Source organism: Phyllostomus discolor, chromosome 3 (assembly GCF_004126475.2).
Source record: "Phyllostomus discolor isolate MPI-MPIP mPhyDis1 chromosome 3, mPhyDis1.pri.v3, whole genome shotgun sequence".
NCBI classification, from domain to species: domain Eukaryota; kingdom Metazoa; phylum Chordata; class Mammalia; order Chiroptera; family Phyllostomidae; genus Phyllostomus; species Phyllostomus discolor.
Genome location: NC_040905.2, coordinates 203,563,415 through 203,585,939, shown reverse-complemented (window position 1 = coordinate 203,585,939; position 22,525 = coordinate 203,563,415). Strand labels below are relative to the sequence as shown.

At 40.9% G+C, this 22,525-nt stretch overlaps 1 protein-coding gene across 1 annotated transcript; it reads left to right on the top strand.

The window, feature by feature from the left end:
- Positions 1-2,969: 2,969 nt before the first annotated feature.
- On the top strand, positions 2,970-21,790 carry PSMD5 (proteasome 26S subunit, non-ATPase 5). Its single transcript, XM_028521202.2, has 10 exons — positions 2,970-3,213; positions 8,636-8,780; positions 9,794-9,907; positions 10,346-10,474; positions 12,167-12,276; positions 14,021-14,163; positions 14,939-15,130; positions 16,819-16,928; positions 17,311-17,451; positions 21,018-21,790. The coding sequence occupies exons 1-10, from the start codon at positions 3,038-3,040 to the stop codon at positions 21,273-21,275; spliced, it is 1,518 nt and encodes a 505-aa protein (XP_028377003.1). The 5' UTR covers positions 2,970-3,037; the 3' UTR covers positions 21,276-21,790.
- The last annotated feature ends 735 nt before the right edge of the window (positions 21,791-22,525 follow it).

The following is a 22,525-nucleotide window of genomic DNA, read 5'->3' as shown; positions in this document are numbered from 1 at the left end:
TGCCAGTTCACAGCTTCTGTGTTTATATTAAACTACCTGTCCATTCCCTGGGACTGTAATTTCTCAAAGGCGTGATGCACTTCCTAGCAAAGTGTCTGACAAAGGAGTTAATCAGTTGTGGCCCTAGTCCTATCATTTACATCATTAGCTGTGCAGATTCAGGCAAGTTAACTAACCTCTCTGAACTGTTAGGGGAGGGGGGTGCTAAAGGATGGGCTAATAGATCTTCATAGGTCTAAAGGGAGGCTTAACAGTACAGGTTAATGTAAAAGTGCTTTGTAAAATGGAAGATCATGTCAGCATTTTCAGAGTAAGTACCCTCATGGCAACTACCAAGGTTAACTCAAAAAAACTCCATTTGTGATTGAAGAATTTAGCATCTAAGAAAAACGGAGTGAGTAAATGAGGCCAAGTGGTTTTAAGAAAACCTTTATATTCAAAGTCCACTAAAATAAACCAAGACTCTGATCTTCTATACCTATTACATTAATAAGAATGACCATTTACCTTAGATCCTGAGATATGTCTCCCAGTTTAGCATAGGACTCTGAATGAAGCCTATTAAGTTTAGGCTTAATAAATGTTTGCTCAACAACTAGATGATATATATGGACACGTGGCTGGTGATTATAAGGATGGTCATGAAGAAAGTGATGCTGGGGCAACAGGGAAAGGATGGCAAGAGATGAATTGTTATTTGGAAGAAACCACCTCTCGGTTTACTTCTTCCTTCAAGTCAGGCACCTCTACTCTTTGCAAATTCGATTCCAGGGTTGGATTCCAAAAGTCCAATCCTGCATTTCTGGTTTTGGCAGATTCTCCAGATATAGTAAGATTCTTAGTGCTACTGCCTGACAGTCCAGGTTCTTCCCCTGGAGGCTTCTCACCCTCTCTCTACCTGCGCCTCCCCCTAATAGGATTCAGACTCATACTCTTCTTCAGACTCATTCTGTATCCATCGTCTTCACCCACATTTCCTCTTTATTATGTATCTTCCTTCTCTTTCTTCAGAAAAGAGGTTTTATTTTGAAGATTCTCTTGATAGGTACACAACAATTTATGATAATCTTTTTTAAAGGCCAAACTTCCATCCAAGAAAGGATCCATATTAATTGCGGCACCAGTGAGGCCTCAAGCAGAGTGTAAGACAGCACTCAGTTTCCTTAGGTTCATCTTTACCTCTGGTTCTAGGGACTTGTCTTCTTCCTCATCTACAGACTCTCATTATCACCAGAATGTGGAGCTTTAGTAGCTCATTAATTTCATGTTCATCAATGTTGATGAATTTAAAGCCCATCTGTTTTTTTCAGACTGATTTTTTTCAACATCTTATAGGAAATATGCATAATCATTCATTCACATCGTCCCAAAGTTTCCACCAGGCTTTAGTAAGAACGGCTAGTTTTATATCATCCATCACCTCTTTTATCACTACCAAAGTGTCAGCAATATTGTTGCCATGTTACTTTCAAAGTAAGGCAAGGGGTTTTATTCAATACAGTCAGCAAAGTGGTCAGACATATACTTGGGGCAATGCCTCCTGAATGCTTCAAGTGTTCCCTGATCCAAGTACTGAAGATAGCTAGTGCCTTCCAGAGGGAGAAACACAGTATTACCTGAGGATGAGCAAAGAACAATGAGTCTGGGTGACTGGGACCGCTGTTCAAAATTAGCAACACTCTGAATTAATTTTTTTTTCTATTAAACAACACTGGGCTTAATAGATAAAACAATTATGAAAGCAAGCCAAAAAGAGGGCCGCAGTTAATGATACTCTGGGGTGTGATCACCAGGAAACAGGAAGGTCTTTTTTTTTTTTTAACCTTCTTTCCAAGAGACACGTGGGTTTAAGATCTTTCTAAAGCAGCAATGGTTTTTATCTTTTTGCCACTTGTGGCATTGGCACATACAAAGAGGAAAATCCTGTCCTTAGCTTCCTCTAAAACTTCCAGATTGTCTTCCCCCCTAAAAGTCTACTAAGGAATGTACTTCCAAAACAAGCTCACGTCCTTGGCATGGAAGACCCATTGAGGCACATAGCTTCTAGCTCTGATCAGCTTCTGGAGTTGCTTGGAGTTACTTCGCTGCCAACTGGGCATTTAACGGTTCTTCCTCCTTCATCAACCCTGAATTTCGCAAACTGTAGTGATTTCTAAATTCTCAAGTCATCCCTCGTTCGCATGAAATTTGTCTGGGTTGCCTTTCCCAGGGGGTTCCATCAGATGTATGCAGTGCGTGTGGAATGGTTGCAGACGGCCTTCAGCATCAGAGGTCGTCACTCATCCCCACCCCCATGGTCTGGTCCAAAAAGGTTAACTCAGTCTCCATCTTCTTGATGTATAGTCACGCGGAATGAACAGCACCTAGAGGAAGGGGGAGAAACACTTCATGGCGGCCTTCTTGTTTTTCTGCACGGTGCGCCGCGAGGTTGACTCATTGACGCCCCCAAAGGGTCCCCTGTCGCTGTTACGCTTTCTTCTAGCTTCTCAAGATTTTTCTCATCTTGCCTTCCAGAGGCTTGGCCCTACACCGCCTCTTGATACGTGCCTGAGCGGGATTCAGGATGCCCATCACTTCGGTTCCACCCGGTGTGGCCTCAGCCACTCCCGCCCTCGCCTCTGCGGAGAGCGTGGCCTGAGAGCCAGGAGGCTGCTCGCAAAACCGCGTAACCTTCCGTGGGTCCTCATTCTCACTATTCCGCTTGCCAGGTATTTGACGAGCCTTCAAGCCCCGTGGGAAATACACAGGCCAACAGGAAAAGTACAAGTGCGTGACCAATTGAGCGGCGCCTCAGGTGTCGCGGGACAGCAACTCCACAATCACGAATGATCGTCGGTTCGGCCCTAACAGACACACGTCTCACGAGTCTGGCAGTTCAGAGCGCGCCCGGTCCGCCAGCTCCGCCTTGCTACTGGAAGGTTTGCAGTCACTTCCCAAACTCCGGGAAGAGAGGCTGCTTGCGTCAGATCTCGCGAGACCTGGAGAGGCACGTCGGGAGCCGGGCGGGCGGCCGGGCGAGCCCCTTCTCCTGCGGGGGATGATGGCGGCCCAGGTGCTGACACTGTTGAGGGAGGTGTCGCGGCTGGAAGCGCCGCTGGAGGAGCTGCGCGCGCTCCAGTCGGTGCTGCAGGCGGTGCCGCTCGGCGAGCTCCGCGAGCACGCGGCGGAACTACACCTTGGCCCGCTTTTCTCTCTGCTCAATGAGAACCAACGGTGAGAGGAGCCCACGGCGTGAGCCGGGTGGCGGGGGCGGGGAGAGACGCCCCTGAGTGCGGAGTCGGGAGCGGATGGGATGAAGGCAGGGCTTTTCCAGTCTCAAAAGAAGGTTAAAAAAAAAAAAAAAAAGCTGACGTTTCTGAGGGAAGGACCCTAGGCTGAGAGGCAAAAGATGGGGTTCAAGTCCAGCTTGTGAGCTGTGCCCCTGACCCTTTCTTGGCCTCATTGCCTTCATTTTGAAATAGGGGTTGAGCGGGGAAAGCAAGGTTGCGCACCTACGGGGAGGGCGCCACGATCGTGTGTACAAGTGCTTGACTTTTTTCTTCTCTGAAGAAGGGGACCTGTCGTAGCAATTTGGCAAGATCCACTATTTTAGTTTCAATATTTTAGATCCAATAGTTTAGATTCATTCACGTACCATTTCACCCAGTAATTCCTGTTATGGGAATTTAACATGCAGGTATACTCGCTCACAAAATGAATATACAAGAATATTCTAACAGAAGGTGACATAAGAAAACTAAAAACAACCTAAATATCTATTAACATGAGATTCTAGCCCTGGCTGCTGTGGCTCAGTGGGTTGAGTACGCACCAGGGAATCAAAGGGTTACTGGTTCAATTCCCAGTCAGAGCATGTGCCTAGGTTGCGGGTTAGGTCCCCAGGAGGAGGCTCAGGAGAGGCAGCCACACACTGATGTTTCTCCCTCTCTATTTCTCCTTCCCTTCTCACTAAAAATAAATAACATCTTAAAAAAGGGGGATTCTAAATAAGTTTTGACACATTACCATGTAACGCTCGCTATGCCACTATTAGAAAAGATTGGGCTATATGTGTCTATAGGGCTCTGTGTTGAGTGAAAGAATTATAGGAGTTTATGATTGCGTTATGAATAATTTTGGGAAAAAAGGGATTCGAATTCCCCCACACAGACACACACCCAGGCTATTGTAAATTGGGGATATCTGAAAGATAGAGCAGAAACTATTAATATGGAAGTGGGACTTAGAATGATAGGACAGCAACCTCTACTTTTCATTTCACACACATTTGTAGTGTTTGACTAAAAAAATGTATTTCATAATTTAGAAGTTAAAAAATATTTGTGATTCAGGGATTTCCTACTTGAAAAGAGAATGACTTACTGGATCCACAGTGGATCCTTTAGGAGGGTTTCTTGGCTCCGGCCTAAGATTCCTCCCATTTTCATACGTTTTCCTTTCACTAAATCCGTTAGTTAACATTATTCAGGTCAGCTTATAAAATATCTCTTACTTGCCCTCTTTAATTCAGGCCTCTGTTTTCTCCGCGTTACATATGCTGCATTCGTCTGACCTGTCACCTCAAGGCTTCCTTTTCTAAGTGTGTCCTTCCCACACTGCAACCACGGTGAACTTCTGGGCCCAGCTGGCTCACATCTTTCCTGCGGTTTCCCCGCTGCCTACAGTGTAAAGTCATGATTTTTTAGCCTGGCATTTGGACCCTTACAGCATGCTTTTCAGCCTCAACACATACTTTCCCTCTCCTCCTCAACACCTATTTCATCTCCTCCAGCTACCACTCTCTTCCCTTGAGCGTGACTTGGCGGTTTCCTAGCTTTCTTCCTGCCAGTTCTCCTACCTGACATGCCCTCTCCATATCTTAAATTCTGTCCTTCCCTGACGGCCCAGGTGAAGTGCCATCCCCTCCAGAAAGTCTTTCCTGGTCACTCTGGTTGCCAGTGACTGGTCCTCAAATCTCCTGAAGGACATTATTGTTATTTCTGTTCACGATACTTGCCACCATTGCCTTATGTCACAGTTGTGTATGTGTTTATTTCAGGTTTGTGAATTCTTCAAAGGCGGGGCCGTATTTTGTCCACCTCTGTATCCCGTCTAGGGCTTAGCAGACAATACAATATCTGCCCAATAAAAGATTAGACTCAGTAGTTTTGGAGTGACCACTTCTTCCAAACCTGTTTGTAACATGGATGAAGAGACTTTCAAAGGTCACAATGTAATTTAACGCCGGAGATGCAGTAGGATTTGAAATGAAGGGCAATCTGGAGAATAAGGTCCATGGGGGAGTTGGTTTGCTGAATGAATGAGCAGTGCTCTAGGAAACAATTTTAATGGGAATTGAAAGACGGTAATTCAAAGCTGGGTACATACATAGTGCATACCAGCTGCAGTTGTGGAAGTAATTCTCTGCGTAGACTGACAATCTGCAGGGATATTGCTATTATCCTGATCAACTCACACAGATTGCTATATACTGGTCAGTATCTGATCAAATGAATGTAAATCTAGAATCTTCATAGGAGGTTTTGTGAAATAAATTAATTCCTAAGATTACTACTTTACCACATGGAAGTCAAACAGAACTATTATAAGTTATTAACTCTGACTTCTGAGTACCAAAGGGCCACGTGTGACCTGAAATTTGTGCACTATACATTTTAATGCACTGTTGGGAGCTGTCCTACATGGTTTCAGGGACTGTAGCCATTTGTCTCGTGGCTAGGGCTGAGTGAAAAGGCCTTGGGGACATGAGCCATTAAGGAGACAGAACATTTCCTCCTGGCAGGACCGTAGCCCCTGCCTCACTCACTTCCCCCTGCTTAGCCTGGGCAGATGACTGGTTAGCCAGTGTTGGGTAAGATCCCTCAAAGGAGGAGGGACAACCTAAGATAGGCACTGTTCCAAAGGGCCATCGGGGAAGGACTTAGGAGTCTTCAGAGAAGGGGCAGAAAGACCCTCATCCCTTGGCGTTGTCATAGCCTGAGTCCTCAGTCTTTCTGCAAAAGTCTCCTAGTCTCTCAGCTGCTTTGCTCTCCCTGCCTGACTCTGCCTGGGAACCATGCCCAAGAGGCAGTTGCGACCTTGTACTAGAACAGATGGCTCCTGGGGCGAATCTGGCCAGAGAAAGAATATACATGGTTTCCTTTGAGGTTTGCTCTGCCCTGTTGCTATGAAACAGGCACCTGAGCTAAAGCCAACCCTGACCAGAAGACAATCCCTGTTTTTTCTTCAACTATTATCTGTAAATGAAGTCAGTTTTTCACGACTGCAGCTTTTTAGATACTGGTTGATGAGCTTTATGTGCATACTGTGTATCTCTGAGCTGAACCCAATAAAAATGCAGGGAAGAAGGTTTTCAGGGCCTTTCTCCTTTGAGGGACTGGTCACCTTTCCTCCCCAAACAGATCATGCATTGGGCATTTTTATTCTCATCCGTGATGACCCAGGGGAGTTCTGTGGGTGGAGCCCCCCATCAACCTACCATTGGTTTTTTAAAAATACAGATTCATTGAGCTATAATTTATATAAACTACACATAATAAAATGTACAGTTTGACAAGTTTTGACATCTATATACCCAAGAAACTGTCACCACAATCAAGATAGTGAAGGTATCTCTCACCCCCACATTTCCTTTTGCCCCTTAGAAGTCCCTCTCCACTTCAGCCAGGCAACCACTTATCTGCATTCTATCCCTATAGATGAGTTTGCCCTTGTTTGTTTGTTTTTTACCATTTTATATAAATGGAGTCATATAGTATATATTCTTTAGTTTCTTTGACTCAGCATATTTATTCTAAGATTTATCAATGGAGTATGAAGGAATACTTCATTCCTTTTTGTTGCTAAGTAGTGGTCCATAGTACAGATCTACTACAATTTGTTTATCAGTTTCTCTGTTAATGAACATTTGCATGGTCTCCAGCTTGGGTATATCACAGATAATACTGCTATGAACATTTGTGTACAAGTCTTTACATAGGCATGTTCTTTCTTTGCTCTTTGAGTAAATACCTAGGTATGGAGTGGCTGGATCATATGTTGGTGTATATTTAACTTTTTTTTTTAAAGATTTTATTTATTTATTTTTAGAGAGGGAAGGGAGGGAGAAAGAGAGAGAGAAACATCAATGTGCGGTTGCTGGGGGCTGTGGCCTGCAACCCAGGCATGTGCCCTGACTTGGGAATCGAACCTGCGACACTTTGGTTCGCAGCCCACACTCAATCCACTGAGCTATGCTAGCCAGGGCTAGGAGGGGAATTCTAACACATGCTGCAATGTGGATGAACTTTGAAAACATTGTACCAAGTGAAATAAGGCAGACACTATCCCACTTACGTGAGGTACGTGGGGTGGTCACATTCATAGAGAGAAAGTAGAATGGTGGTTTCCAGGGGCTGAGGGAAAAGGAAAATAGGAAGTTTGTGTTTAATATCTAGAGTTTGTTTTAATGAAAGATGAGAAAATTCTGCAGCTGGATACTGGTGATGATTGCACAGCATCGTGAATGTACTTAATGCCACAGAACTGGGCATTTAAAAATGGTTAAAATAGTAAATGTTGTGGTATGTACAATTGCAATTTTTTTTAAGGAAAAGAAACCCATTAGCATTAGCATTCTCTCCCCATTTCCTCTCTTATTCCCTCCCCCAGCTCCTGGCAGCCAGTGATCTACTTTCTGTCTCTAGATTTGTCTCTTCTGGACATTTCAAGTAAATAAAATCATCATCAAAAGGAAATCTTTGTGTCTCACTTCTTTCACTTTGCATATTTTCAAGGTTTATGTTGTAACATGCATCAGTATTTATTCCTTTTTATGGCTGAATAGTAGTTCATTTTGTGTGGCTATACCACATTTATGTATTTAGTTGATACATCTGCTTTAGTTGTTACTTCTGCTTTAAAATCACTTCTTGACTTGCCATTGCCTTCTGGAAAAAGGCAAAATTCCATAGCAGGACATAAAAGACCTATCAGAATCTGACTGCTGTGCATTTTTTCTATTTAATTTCTTGCCATTCATCTCTTTCCTTTTACCTTTTTCCCCCTTCTCTCCTATTCTGACCCCAGTCATACCGAGCCACATGTGGTTCCTTGAGCATATTATACTGTCTCAGTCTTCTGTGCCTTTTCATGTTCTATGCCCTTTACCTGGAACACCCTTCTTCTCTTAGTAACTCCCACTTTTTCCTAAAACTTTGCTCAGGTATACCCTGTACCCTGCGTTCTATACTGAGCTCCCACGGCTTCCAGCTCTAACCTAGCATTTATCTAACTGGACTATAGTTGCCTGCATCTTCCATTAGACTGAGTGCCTTGAGGTTGTAGAATGTATTATACCTTACCCTTCTTTATAGCCCCAACATATAGGTACTGAGTAAATGTTTAAAAATATTTAATGTTAAACCAGAAACTGGTGGGGTTTTTTGATATTTCCAAGTTAAATTTTGGTTTATTTATTTATGTATTTTTAATTTAATCTTTATTGTATTTGTTTTCATTACCCTTTAGTCTCCTTAGAAGCTGGCGTTTTGAACAGTCTGTGTAAAGATCATCATTGACCTAGGTGTCAGATATTACCAGGTTCCTTTCTACCTCGCAGGACATGAACTAATGTGGTCTTTCATGTCTCCTTTAGGGAACAGACTACTTTGTGTGTATCCATTCTGGAGAGGTTGCTCCAAGCTGTAGAGCCAGTTCACTTGGCCCGGAACCTCAGGGTTGACCTGCAGAAGGGACTGACACACCCTGATGATTCTGTAAAAATACTCACTCTATCCCAGGTATGAAGTTTTTCTAGCACATAATAAGAGAACCAACACTTGGTGACAAGTGTTGGTTCCCTTATTGGCTCTACGCTAGGCTCTGTGCAGAGAGATGAAGAAATCATGATCTCTCTGTCCCTAGGGAGTTTGTAATCTATTCTAGTGTATGTAGCTATGACCAAGGGGATACAAGCTAAAGAAAGCAGTTCTAAGGACCATTGGCATCATTCATTCATCAAATACTAAGTCACTTTTATATGTCAGACAGTGTACCACATGCTGTTAGAGCTACCAAGATAGGTAAAGCCTGTTTCTTTCCTTAAAGGAGTCCCTAGTCTAGAGAAAAAAATTGCCATATTAAGTCTTATTATAGTGACATGAATGAAGCTGTATTGAAAGGTCACTTAACCAATGAATCAATACAGTAACTCTTACCACCCTGGTAATCAAAACATGTTACTAGTTGAGTGAAGAACTGCTACTGAGAATGTTAGGACCTGAGCAGCTAGTTTATCCAGTAGGTATTCAACTACTCTTTTTCCTTTTCTCCTCTAAAGTGTCCTTTCAACAAATTGGGGAAAGTATTTATCGTTTAGACATACTACAGACATTGTAGTATGTGCTTTACCTATTTAGTCTCATTTAATCTTCATTACTGTCCTGCATTTAAGTATGGTTATTCCCATTTTACAGACAATAAGTTAGGCTCAGAGAAGTTATTTAATTTGCCCAGGGTTTCAGTGTAGCTAAAAATGGATAGAACTAGGATTTTTATTGTTTGTACTCACTGAGGTTCTGAAGTCTTTACCCAGCCCTTTTTTTTTTTTCCTTCCATTTTCTTTCAAAGATGTCACTATGCAATATGTGTATTTGGCTTTAGTGCATTGGGGTCATTTGAAATTTTTAATGACTTGTCTTATAGTTGTACTCAGTAACTCTTAAAATAACTGCACACGAAGGTCATTTGAGTATCATGTGTTCAGCTGTTGCCCTACCCTGGAAGAGCACTTCTGATTGTTTTTTTCTTTCAGGTTGGAAGAATTGTTGAAAATTCTGATGCTGTTACTGAGATTCTAAATAATCCTGAATTACTAAAACAAATCGTTTATTGTATTGGGGGAGAGAATCTATCTGTAGCTAAAGCGGTAAGTCAGCTAGAACCATCAGCTTAAACATGCAGCGATACTGGTGTCCTAAAAGACAAAAGAGGCTCTCTGGATTGAGAGGTGAAGGTTTGGAAGGAATGATTTATATAATTGAACTCACAGCTTTATATATAGGGCATCACATAAATAAGTGTCAAATAAGTACTAGTAAACCCCTTCTATTTTCTGGAATGCACATATCTAAATTATCTGTCATAGGGCGTACATTGGTTACTTCCTAAGAAGCAAAACTTATGTAATTGTTTTCTATTAGGAATACTGTGTATCTTTTCTAATTATAAATACTAATAGCTAAAACATAGGGAATGCTCATTTTAGAAGGCACATTCCATACATTAATTTTCACATCAACCTTATGAAGTAGATACTAATATTTTGTATTTTTATGACTTAAGAGAGATTTTCTTTCTTTATAAGGCCATTAAATCCCTGTCAAGAATATCACTGACCCAAGCTGGACTGGAGGCTTTATTTGAAAGCAATCTGCTGGATGATTTGAAAACTGTAATGAAAACAAATGACATTGTTCGATACAGGGTCTATGAGGTAAGACAGAAAGCATACTTTCTGATGCCTATAATTCAAATGCAGTAAGAATTACTTTGGAAGGCAGTGTGGCTCATTTAAAATGTAGTTATTGAGTATGTAGTCTGTGTTAGGCCCTATACTGAGTACTGGGGATGTAGGGATGAACTCCTCACCTAGTGCGTGAGACAGTGTTATAGAAATATGTATACTGCAGCCCTCACTGGGCCGCTCAGTTGGTTGGACTGTCATCCCGTACACTGAAAGGTTGCAGGTTCTACTCCTGGTCAGGGTGCATACAGGAGGCAACTGATCAATGTTTCTCTCTCTCTGTGTCTCCACCCCACCCATTTCTCTCTAAAAAAAGGTCAATAAGCAGATCCTCAGGTGAGGATTGAAAAATGCATATATGTATACTGCTTTTATTAATTACTATGATAGAGGAGATACCATTGAAACTAGACTTTGAGAAGCTCAGTTATAGTAGTAAGAAGAAATGGTTTTGTTTGTACTAGCTTTGTACTGAGCACTGTACTAAATCCTCACATGTATTGTCTTTAATTCTCACAGTAAACCCTATACATCATTATCATAAACCTCACTATTGATGGGGTAATTGACCTAAGGCCACACAGTTAGTAGGCTGTATATTTAAAACAAGTCCTGTACAGTCTTTAATTTCTTCCTCAAAACACTATTACTTTGCTTGCCTTGATATCAAGCTATCCCAGTTTTTCCTCTGCCTCTCTCAATGTTTCTTCTCAGCCTCCTAGGTAGTTGTCCTCTGTTGAACTATTAATTGTTACATTTGTGAAGGCAAAGTTCCAAGCCCTCTTCCCCCTGTAATCTGCATTCATCCCTAGGCAGTTTCATTCATCCTCGGATTTCAGATCTTACCTATAATGGTGATGACCCTCAAATGTTAACCTCTAACCAGACCTCTCTTCTGAGCTCAGACGTTCATGTCCAACTGCTTACTCTTTCTCCCCCTTGGACATATTCTAGGCTCCTCACATCATGTTGAAACTAACCCCCCGCTCTTTTCCACCCACCTTATGCCCCTAATAAAAAACAGCAACAACTAACTGGCTGTCTCATAGTCCATGTGGTCTGGTGTTAGACCTCAAGCTCATTCTCTATGAGGCCTTGTTCTCCCGGCCACACACCCTTTCGGTCATTAATTATGTCAGTTTTTCTTAAACACATGTACTTCTCCTTGGCGTAGTCACCAGCATGCTAATCCAAGCTGCCAGTATCTTTCACTGGGACTACTGTATTTGCATCCAGACTGGTCTCATTCATTTTTGTCACCACTAGTCTATCTTCCCGTGCAGTCAGAAAGATCTTTAAAAATCCAGATCTGGTTCTGTCATGTCTCTGCTTGAAATCCTTCAGTGTCCTCTGTCTCCACTAAGCCCTCAGAACGTACGTGGTGAATGAATGAGTAATGACTGACAGATAGAATGCATGAATGATTTTTATAATCTGTTGTTTCTGATTCAGGCTTTTGTAAAAAGTGCAAATACAATGGAGTGTGTCTGCGACAAAGTAATTTCTTACATGTTCAGTGAAATTTTCCTACTTGTGGAGACAAATAATCGATTTTTAAAAATTCATTTATATAAAGTGCCTAATTCTGCATTTAACTTAAAATGAGATTAACACCTTTGGCGCAGTTTTATCTTTTCTGCTATTTTTGTTCTGTTCTTTCAGCTAATTGTGGAGATTTCTTCTGTGTCTCCAGAATCTTTACACTACTGTACCGCCAGTGGCTTGGTGACCCAGCTTCTCAGGGAACTGACTGGTGAGGATGTGCTGGTCAGGTATGTTGGCTGAGAGAGTTCTTATAGCAAAATATCCTCCTTTGGAGGGCCAGGAAACAGTCTTGGGACTCATCGTCCCTAGTGCGGCTTGTGGTCAGGCTGCAATCTCATAACAGATGTATGTCCTGAAGGAGGGGCCTTTAGAAAATTGCTCAAGTGGTATTGTGACAGCACACTGGAACTTGGCAAAGCCTGGTATCATGATACAGCTACTTTTGAATGACTGTGTTCCCTGTCCTTAGGCATACATGCCTGCTCTTAAAAAGTTGCAATCACATGATAACTGCCGTTCTGCATTACTTTATGTACTCTCGTCCGCACTTTCTGACGTTGTTAAATAATAGCACTGTAGCATGATAGAAAAACATGGACTTATGAAAATGAGTAAGATTTGCGATCGCCTGCATCTCTTAGACAAAATATCATAACCATTTTGCACCTCAGGTTTCCTCAGCTAAACAGAACGATGATGAATTTATAAAGAAGATAATATGAGGATTAAGTGCATTTACCACAGAGACCAATACAATGGCTGACATAGGTCCTGAAAGAAATGCTAATTTTAGTCTTTTCACTCCCAGCCCTCTACCCCCTAAGTCCCTTTAATATTCGTCAAATGTTTCCTTGTTGATATTCCACACAATTTACTGATACACCCTCACTGTTGAATACTTGGTGTGCTTCCAAGTATTTTGCTGTTGTGATAGCACTTATAGTTTTACCTTTGTGTGCACAGATTTTGTTTTCGTTATCTTAAATGATTTTCTGGTTGTCCCATGTTCTTTTTTTTTTAAGATTTTATTTATTTATTTTTAGAGAGGGAAGGGAAAGAGAGAGAGAGAGAGAGAGAAACATCAATGTGCGGTTTCTGGGGGGCCGTGGCCTGCAACCCAGGCATGTGCCCTGACTGGGAATCAAACCTGCAATGCCTGGTTTGCAGCCCACGCTCAGTCCACTGAGCTATGCCAGCCAGGGCATCCCATGTTCTTTAAATGTGACTGAAACTGTTGAACTCCTATGCATAAGTCAGTCACCAGTTACACTAATTCATAGCATTCCTAATAAGGAAATTATTTTGTTAGCTTTTTTAGCTATGTATCAGATTTTGTGACATAGGGGGAAAACCCTGCAAATAGTCACTTAAAATACCTTGGGAAAATTTGATCATGGTTGGATATTATGTAGTACCAGAGAATTATTGTTAATTTTGTAATATGTGGTAAAGACATAATTATATTAGAAAATAGTCATGTTTTTTAGAAATGTATACTAAACTGTGCAGGGATAAAATGCCAAGAATTTAACATGATTCAGCAAAAAAAAAAAAAGAGAGCGAGAAAAAAGAAGTGAAATAAGTAGAGCAAAATCGAGATAACTGTATAGTCAGGATTATGGGTACCTGGGGGTTTACTGTTCTGTTCTCTTTACTTTAGTGTATGTTTGACACTTCCAGATAAAATACAAGTTAAAAAAATAAAATCTCTTAGGAAGTAGCTGTGGTATAGTAGAAACAAATAAGTGGGGCTTAAGTCAGAAAATCAAGATTTTAGTCTAAACTCTACCTTTTAATAAAAAATGTGATTCTAGATAAGTTGCTGCAATGTTCTCATCCCGAACTGTCATCTGAAAAGTAGAGCCAGGATTATTGGCCTTCCTGATTTGGTGGGAAGAGTTAAGTAAGATGACCTACCTGAAAACAATTTATAAACCATGCTAACTCCTATGCAAAATCTTGGCATTTCAGAGCCACCTGTGTAGAAATGGTGACATCATTGGCATATACTCATCATGGACGGCAGTACCTTGCTCAAGAAGGAGTAATTGATCAGATTTCTAATATAATTGTTGGGGCAGATTCAGACCCTTTCTCTAGCTTCTACTTGCCAGGTAAGAAATGTTGATGCCTGTGGAAGTGATGGTGCATGTTTTGTTTCTGAGTTATCTCTGTCGGGGGAGGCCAGGGGTTATCTCCTTTAGAGCTTATTCCCTTGAGATGACACCCAACCCCACCCAACCCATGAGGTGGAACCTGTTGCTCTGAGAGCCATGTGCTGTTGTTGATTCTGGTTTTCTGGAAGTACTGCTGTTTACAGCATCAGGATGGTTTCCTTTGCACCTCATCCAAAAGAAACATAAATAAAGATATGAGTAATGATATTGACAGTATATTCACAGATTCATCAAATCTCTGAGTTGTAATCTTTAGCTAATATAAGAACTACTCTAGCCATTCTGTTCAAAGACATGGTTGATTAGTTTTTCTTGAACACTTCCAGAAATTGGAGATTTTCTTTTATGAGGTAGCCTAGATTACTTTGTTGTTGAAAATCTGTTTTAAAATTTCTTCCTAATAATGACTCCAAACTTACCTTCCTGTGATACATATCCACTGGTCCTTCTTTGTCCTCCCTCTTGCACGTGACGATGCTTCAGTGTTTGGACCCGGCTCCATTGACACCGTGGGGTTCCTGTTCCCTCAGCACCACACATTTCGGGTCCTTCAGCAATTCCTTATGGTCTGTCTGATTTCCAGGCAATATAGTACCATAGGCTTTCTTCTCTCCCTGGCCTGTAGTTTCTTACTATTCCTGTGAAAACATAGGACCCACAATTTATGCTGTCTTCTTCCCCTATTAAAACATATTTTCGTACATATCTCTAGGATTTGTGAAGTTTTTTGGAAACCTGGCTATCATGGATAGTCCTCAACAGATCTGTGAACGTTATCCTGTTTTTGTGGAAAAAGTCTTTGAAATGACAGAAAGTCAGGACCCCACCATGATTGGCGTAGCAGTGGACACGATTGGAATCCTGGGGTCCAACATCGAAGGAAAGCAGGTTTTACAGAAGACAGGTCGGTATGACTTGTTATGAGTTCATTGGCTGGCACATCAGTTACATTATAGGAACCACTTTTACATATGGCAGTCTTTTTGTCATGACCTTAGACTCATCTCTAAAAAGTCATAATTATCATGAATTTTTTAAAATTTCGCTGGGCCAAACACCCTTTCCCCTCTGCATCCTCCTTGCACAGTATTCCTGGTGCACAGATGATGGGCTGGGGTCAGAAAGACCTGGGTTCATGTCCCAGTTCTAACACTGACTTAGCTTTTGGGTTTTATTTACTTCACTACTCTAGGCCTCATTTTCCTCTTTTTAAAAAAAAGAGTGTAACAATTACTTCTCAAGGTTGTGAATATTTAATGAAAACACAAATTTTTATATTTGTAATATCAAGGAAGAAGAAAAGTTTGTTGTAAGATACTATTGTTACAAATGATACTTTTATGGAATATCCATGAGTATCTTGCAAGCACTATGAATTCCACACGAACAAATAATATGTAGCACTGTTGAAACCTGTGCACCCTATGTTCAGAATTAATATGCTGTTGTGTGACACAACTAGTATCCTTGTTATATGTACCTTTCTAAGGACAGAATCCTGAAATCCTTCAAAGAATGTACATTGTTATTCTCATTTTATAGATAAGGTAGCTGAAACTCAGAGAAGTTAAGAAAATTTTCTAAGATCATACAGACTGTGGGGCAGCTGCTCCTCAAATCCAGGTCCTTTGATTCCAAGTCCTCTACACTTTGACCTACATATGCTGTGTTACTGTATTACACATATAAATACCTATGTTGTATTATACTTTGACCTACATATGCTGTATTGCATATAAATTTGTCTTGTGGCTTCTCTCTTGGTCACTGACTGCATGTTTATTTTTATGTTAGTTTAGGCTGGCAGGGGTCACAGTGTATGAAAGCAAAGCATACTTTAAACATCTCATTGTTCACTTAGCACCCATTAAGCTGGCTATTATTAAAAAATAAAATAACAAGTGTCGACAAGGATGCGAGAAATATTATGTCATTTGTATTTTACCCTTGTGCATATCTGGTCAGAATGTAAAGGGGTGCAGCCACTGTGGGAAACAGTGTGGCGGTTCCTCAGAAAATTAAACATAGAACTACCGTATGATCCAGGAATTCCACCTCCAGGTATATACCCACAAGACTTGGAAACTGACTCCAGTAGATACTTGTACACCTGTGCTCATTAATAGCTATTATTAACAATAGCCAAAAAGGGTATAAATAGCCCAAGTGTTCATTGATGGATGAAAGAATAAATAAAATGTATATACATACAATGGAATGTTATTCAGCCTTAAAAGTGAATGAAATTCTCATACATGCTATAACATGGAGAAACCACGAAGACATGCTAAGTGAAATAAGCAGACACAAAAGGATAAATGCTGTATAATTCCACTTGCATGGTGTACCTAAAATAGTCAACTGGAGACAGAAGGTACAAGGGAGAGAGAGGAACGGGGAGTTACTGTTGAATGAGTATGACTTTCAGCCTGAAACAATGAACAAGTCCTGGAGACCGATGGTGGTGATGGTCACACAACGACGTGAATGTGCTTGATGCCACTGAGCTGTGTGCTTAAAAATGGTTAAAATGGTAAATTTTATGTTACTTCTATTTTACAACAATGAAAGTAATCTCGTTATCCTTCAAAGGAACTCGATTTGAACGCTTACTCACAAGAATAGGATATCAAGCAAAGAATGCCTCTACAGAGCTCAAAATTAGGTGTTTGGATGCAGTTTCATCCCTTCTTTATTTACCAGTAAGTAGACTAGGAAATTAAGGAATGATAATGGGATATGTCTGGGAGGGTCAATCTGTATGAGTTAACATAATCCTGGTTAACTTAAAATGCTGATCAAATAAATGCTGTCTTTCTTACCCTTAGTAAAAGAGGGTGACCCTCTTTATATGACTGGTTACATTTTTAAAGTTAAAGTGGAAGCATAGAGTATTGGAGCTGGAGCAGAGCCTAGAGATTCCTTAATCAGCCAGATCTAAAAACTGGGAAAATCTGGGCTGGGTTTGGGGAAAAATGCTCTGGACTTGGCAGAGATCACACAGCAAGTTAATGACAGGGTACCATCAGAACCCAGGTTTGCCGACTTCCAGACACCTTGAGATTTTTCTTTTCTGTCCCATAGCCTGAGCAGCAGACCGATGACCTCCTGAGGATGACAGAATCCTGGTTTTCTTCTTTAGCTCGGGACCCGTTGGAGCTCTTTCGTGGCATGAGTAATCAACCCTTTCCTGAACTACACTGTGCTGCCTTAAAAGTGCTCACGGTAGGCATCTTCTTTCCCACAGGTCCTTCTGGGGCTCTGCCGTTCCACACCTGAGCACTTGCAGAGAGCCAGGCCCTCTGCCCTGTCCCAGGAATACACTAGTGCATGGTAGTTTCTGGCCCCTGCTATTACTATAGACTAATGAGGGAGACAGATGTGTATGTAGATTGTTTAAGTAAATGGTATTAGATGCTGTGGCAGAGCACAGGGTGCTGTGGGATCACAGAATTAGTTCTAGATTCCTTATCTGCCGTCAAGCAAGCCCTTACTGACCTAGGCTGGTCTTCCTGGGCCTTATTTCGAGCCATTCCCCTCCTGGCACTTACTGCTCTAGTAATTCCAGACTGTTTGTTTCATGTCTCTGGGCATGTGTGTGCTGTCTGCTTTTAACACTGTTCCCTGACTTTGCTTGTTAACATCTTACTCATTTTCAAGGGCTAGCTCAAGTATCTTCAGTAAGCTTTGCCCCAAACCACAGGCTGACCTAAGAAATGTTGGCTCTCATACTTGTTTTTAAAGATTTCATTTGTTGTCCTGGCTGATGTGGTTCAGTGGATTGAGTGTGGGCCTGTGAACCAAAGGGTCGCCAGTTTGATTCCCAGTCCTAGGGCACATGTGTGGGTTGTAGGCCAGGTCTCTGGTGGGGGGGGTGCATGAGAGGCAACCGCACATTGGTGTTCCTCTCCCTCTTTTTCTCTTTCCCTTTCCCTCGCTAAAAAAAAACCCATTTTATTTATTTTTAGAGAGAGGGGAAGGGAGGGAGAAAGAGAGAAAGAAACATCAATGTGTGAGAGATAGAAATACATTGATCAGTTGCTTCTCTCACATCCACAACTGGGGACCCAGCCTGTAACCCAGGCACATGCCCTGACCAGGAATTGAACCAGCAACCTTTAGGTTCACAGGCTAGCACTCAGTCCACTGAGCCATACCCGCCAGGGCTTATACTTTGCATTTACTCATTCATTCGGCAAATATTGGTTGGGTTTCTTTTTTTTGTTTTGTTTTGTCATTGATAGGTGCTAGGGATATAAGAGTAAACAAAATATACAAAGGTCTTCCTTTCATGTAACTCACTGTCTGTTGAGGGACCCAGACAGTAAATATAATTATACAGTTAATTATATAATTACAGTTGTGGTAAGGATTATACCTCTGTGTTCTATTTATTACATTATGTTGAAAATGTTCATTTACTGACCTGCCAAATAGAGTTTGTTGAGAATTGGAGCCATATCTGATTTAACCTTGTAGCCCCAGCACTTACCACGGTACCTGGGCTCATGAAAATATAGTCATCACTGTAGTAATCTTAAAAATGCAATCTCAAGCAGCATGTTTTCTGACAGAGGCAGGGAATAAGAAGGTGGAGGTGACAAGGAAGGGAAGACTTCCTGCAGGATGTGATATGAGGGGGAACCCCCAAAATACTGGAATTGTCTCTGGAGGGTGGGCCCCTGCAGTACAGGCTTCCCCCGTGGGGTGCATGTTCTAGGCCCCCGTCTGTGTCAGTGCACCGTCTGGCATTGTGAGAGCCTACGTTCGGCCTCAGTGAATTTTTTTTGAAGAGTCTTTCAACATGTTTGCCCATTTCATGATGGGTGGTTTATGAGTGCACCTGCTCACACTGCACTCAGTGTTCAGCAGTTTTTAACCAAAAATGGCATGACCCTTGGCCCCACCCCATCTTACCAGAGCAACTTTTTTGTTTGTTTGTTTGTTTGTTTCCCCGGATGAAAAAAGTCCTCAAAGGGAGACGTTTTGCCAATGTGGATGAGGTGAAACAAACGGCAGAAGCACTAAAAAGTATCAGAATCGAGGAGCTCAAAACTGTTTTAAGCAGTGGAAAAAATGTCTCAATAGGTATATTGCATCAAACAGAGAGTACTTTGAAGGTGACTGAAGTTTAAACATGTAAGAGTAAATACACAATTTTTAATAAATAAATTCTGAGGCGTTTTTTTGGGGTTCCCCCCTTTTATATGATCTGGGTCTTGAAGGATACAACATCCCTGTCAACTCCAGGAGCGTTGTCTTTAGACTGTTTCACCCTTGCCAAAAGTCGCTGCGGAGGTCATTTTGGCTCCTGTCATGGTTATTTTCATTATTGCATTATTGTCCCCCTCACTTTTCTACCTTATGCTCTACTTTTTGATTTAGCTGTTGTGACAGCTGTTTTTATTTCAGCCCACCCTTCATCCTCCACTATTGTTAACTAGCCTGATGTTTCTCAAACTTTCAGATCTTGTTAAAATGTAGATTCTGATTCCGTAGCTCCATTCCGTTCTGGGATGGAGCCTGAGATCTTGCACTTAAACAAGCTCCCAGGTGGTACTTCTGCTGCTGGTCTGCAGAACACATTTGGAGAGGAGAGAACTAAGCTATAAACTTGCTTGTTCCTTGTTCTTCATTAAAATGTAGTAGTGAGATTTTTAAAAAACATTCTAAAAGTTGCTTTTTCGTTATTTTAAAAATTGGAAAAGATGCCCTGGCTGGCGTAGCTCAGTGGATTGAGTGCGGGCTGTGAACCAAAGTGTCGCAGGTTCGATTCCCAGTCAGGGTACATGCCTTGGTTGCAGGCCATGACCCCCAGCAACCGCACATTGATGTTTCTCTCTCTCTCTCTCTGTCTCCCTCCCTTCCCTCTCTAAAAATAAATAAAATCTTTAAAAAAAATGGAAAAGATTGAGAAGTAGATATTTTTAAACTCACATAAAATCATACCTGTCTGGTGTATTTCCGATTAGTAATAGTGTTGATGTTGATGGGTTGATGGATGGATGGATGAAATATCTGCTGCCTCTGCCTAATCCAGTTCCCTTTCCTACTTCCTGAATGTAATCACTGTCATTAATTCAGCATTTACAAATGCACAGATCATTTTGTACTTTTACTATGTACATATATATCTTTAAACAAATTACAGTATTTTACATAAACTTTATAAATGGTATCATGTTTCTATCATTCTGCAATTTGCTTTTTCTCTTAGATATTATGTTTTTAGGATTTATCTGTACCAAAGAGGCAATTAGAAAGCCATTAGTATTTCACTGTAAAGCCACAATGTAAATGAAGATTTAGATAGTATCTGTTACAAATGATGCTATACAATGAACATTCTTGAAATACCATCTTATGCACGTATATAAGAGTTTCCTTAGGACAGTCTTTTCTGCTCTAGTTTTTGTCTTTATTTTCTGCTTTTATAATTATGCCATGTATATAATTTGAATCTATTTTTTATATAACAGACTTACCTTTTTTAATCTTAATTTTATTTAATTTTTTATTGCTATATACCATAATTTACCCATGCCCCACTATTAGACATTTACATTGTAGCTGTCACACTATTATGAACATCTTTGTATACAAAGGTTTTTTTCCTAACATTTAGATTATTTTCTTAAATTAGATTCCCTGGAGGGAATTTGCTTAGGCATAAAGTTAACACTTTTAAGGTTCATGTTGCCAGATTTCTTTCTAAGGATTGAGCCATCGCACTAACAAAGTTAATTTCTTAAGTCTCACAGGAATTGTGTTCTTTCTGCCTTCCATTTCAGGCCATTGCAAACCAACCCTGGGCTCAGAAACTTATGTTTAACAGTCCAGGTTTTGTAGAGTATGTGATGGACCGGTCCGTGGAGCATGACAAAGCTTCAAAGGATGCCAAATATGAACTGGTGAAAGCACTAGCCAATTCTAAGACAGTTGCAGAAATCTTTGGGAACCCAAATTATTTGAGGCTCAGAACTTACCTGAGTGAAGGTCCGTACTACGTAAAACCTGTTTCCACAACAGCAGTGGAAGGAGCTGAATGATTTCTTCTAGAGTCTAGACCATTTTTGGACCAAAACTTCTAATGCATTTGACTCCCTCTGTATTTTTTAAAACGAAGACTTCTCTCCCCTCCAGAATTATCATGGACATTTGCTGTGTTCCTACACTGAAGTACAGTGCGAAACCAAGAGAGCAGACAAACTTGGTTGTAATTGAAAGAGATATTTTTTTACTTTACTGTTTTGCAAGAAGGTGGAAGTTTTGCTCTCCCAGAAAATTTCTGTGGATTTACTATCTTATTTTTAAATCTGCTTCATCAAAAATGGAACTCAGTTGTTTCTCTTCATGATCTTTTTTTTTTTTTTTATGTCCTTTCCCCCCTTCTGATTCCATTTATAGAGTCTTGGATATAAGTATTCTTTGAAAATACTAATTATTAAGATATGGGATCTTAATATTATGTTCTCTAAGAATAAATACTTTTGATAAGGTCTCTTGATTTTTTTTGTTACTATGCTTCCTTTGAAAACTAGACAGTAAACCTTTTAAAAATGTTTCTAGTATTCTTTGATGCTTTTTTGCTATTGATCAATGAATTTTACTCTGCTGTGGTTTTGGGGGAGGAGGGAGGATAACATGCTAACCCAGAAAGGTCCCCAAACTGTGTTTATTTATTGGTGGGTCATCATTTTTGAGGGTTTTGCTTTTAATTTTTTAAATCCATCAAGTCAGTATGGAGTTGATCAGAGAGAGGGAAACGGACTCCTAATAACCAGAGTCAAACAGAGGGATGCTATGTGTAAACCAGGATGCCATCTCATCAATTAGCAAAGGATGCATGCACTTCCTTTTCATGATCAAGAAGCACTCCGGCCTGTTTTCCAGTGCCCTGCTCTCTAAAGACACCAACCACCAATCCAGAGGCTTCTGCGTGAGAGTGCTATCAGAGTATGCCAGTTAAGAATCTAGAAATAGGTTTCTTTGAAGCCATGGTGACAGTGATAAACCATCCCTACTTTGTAACAAAATGGCTCTCAGTTGCCTGGAATTCTCGTGTCCCCAGATCGAGCATCCCCTTTCTGCCATCTCTGGAGCCCCGAGCCTCCTTTTTCCTCGTTTCCATAACTAATTAGGCTACAGCCAGCTCTTCCTGGCCTGGAGGAAACATTCTGTCTTTTTAAGGTGACTTTTGTTTAATTCAATTCATGGTGTTGATTTTATTTATTTAATGTCAGAGCTCAAAGGGATGGCCTGTCCTATATATATGGCCTACATACTCACTCTGATTTTG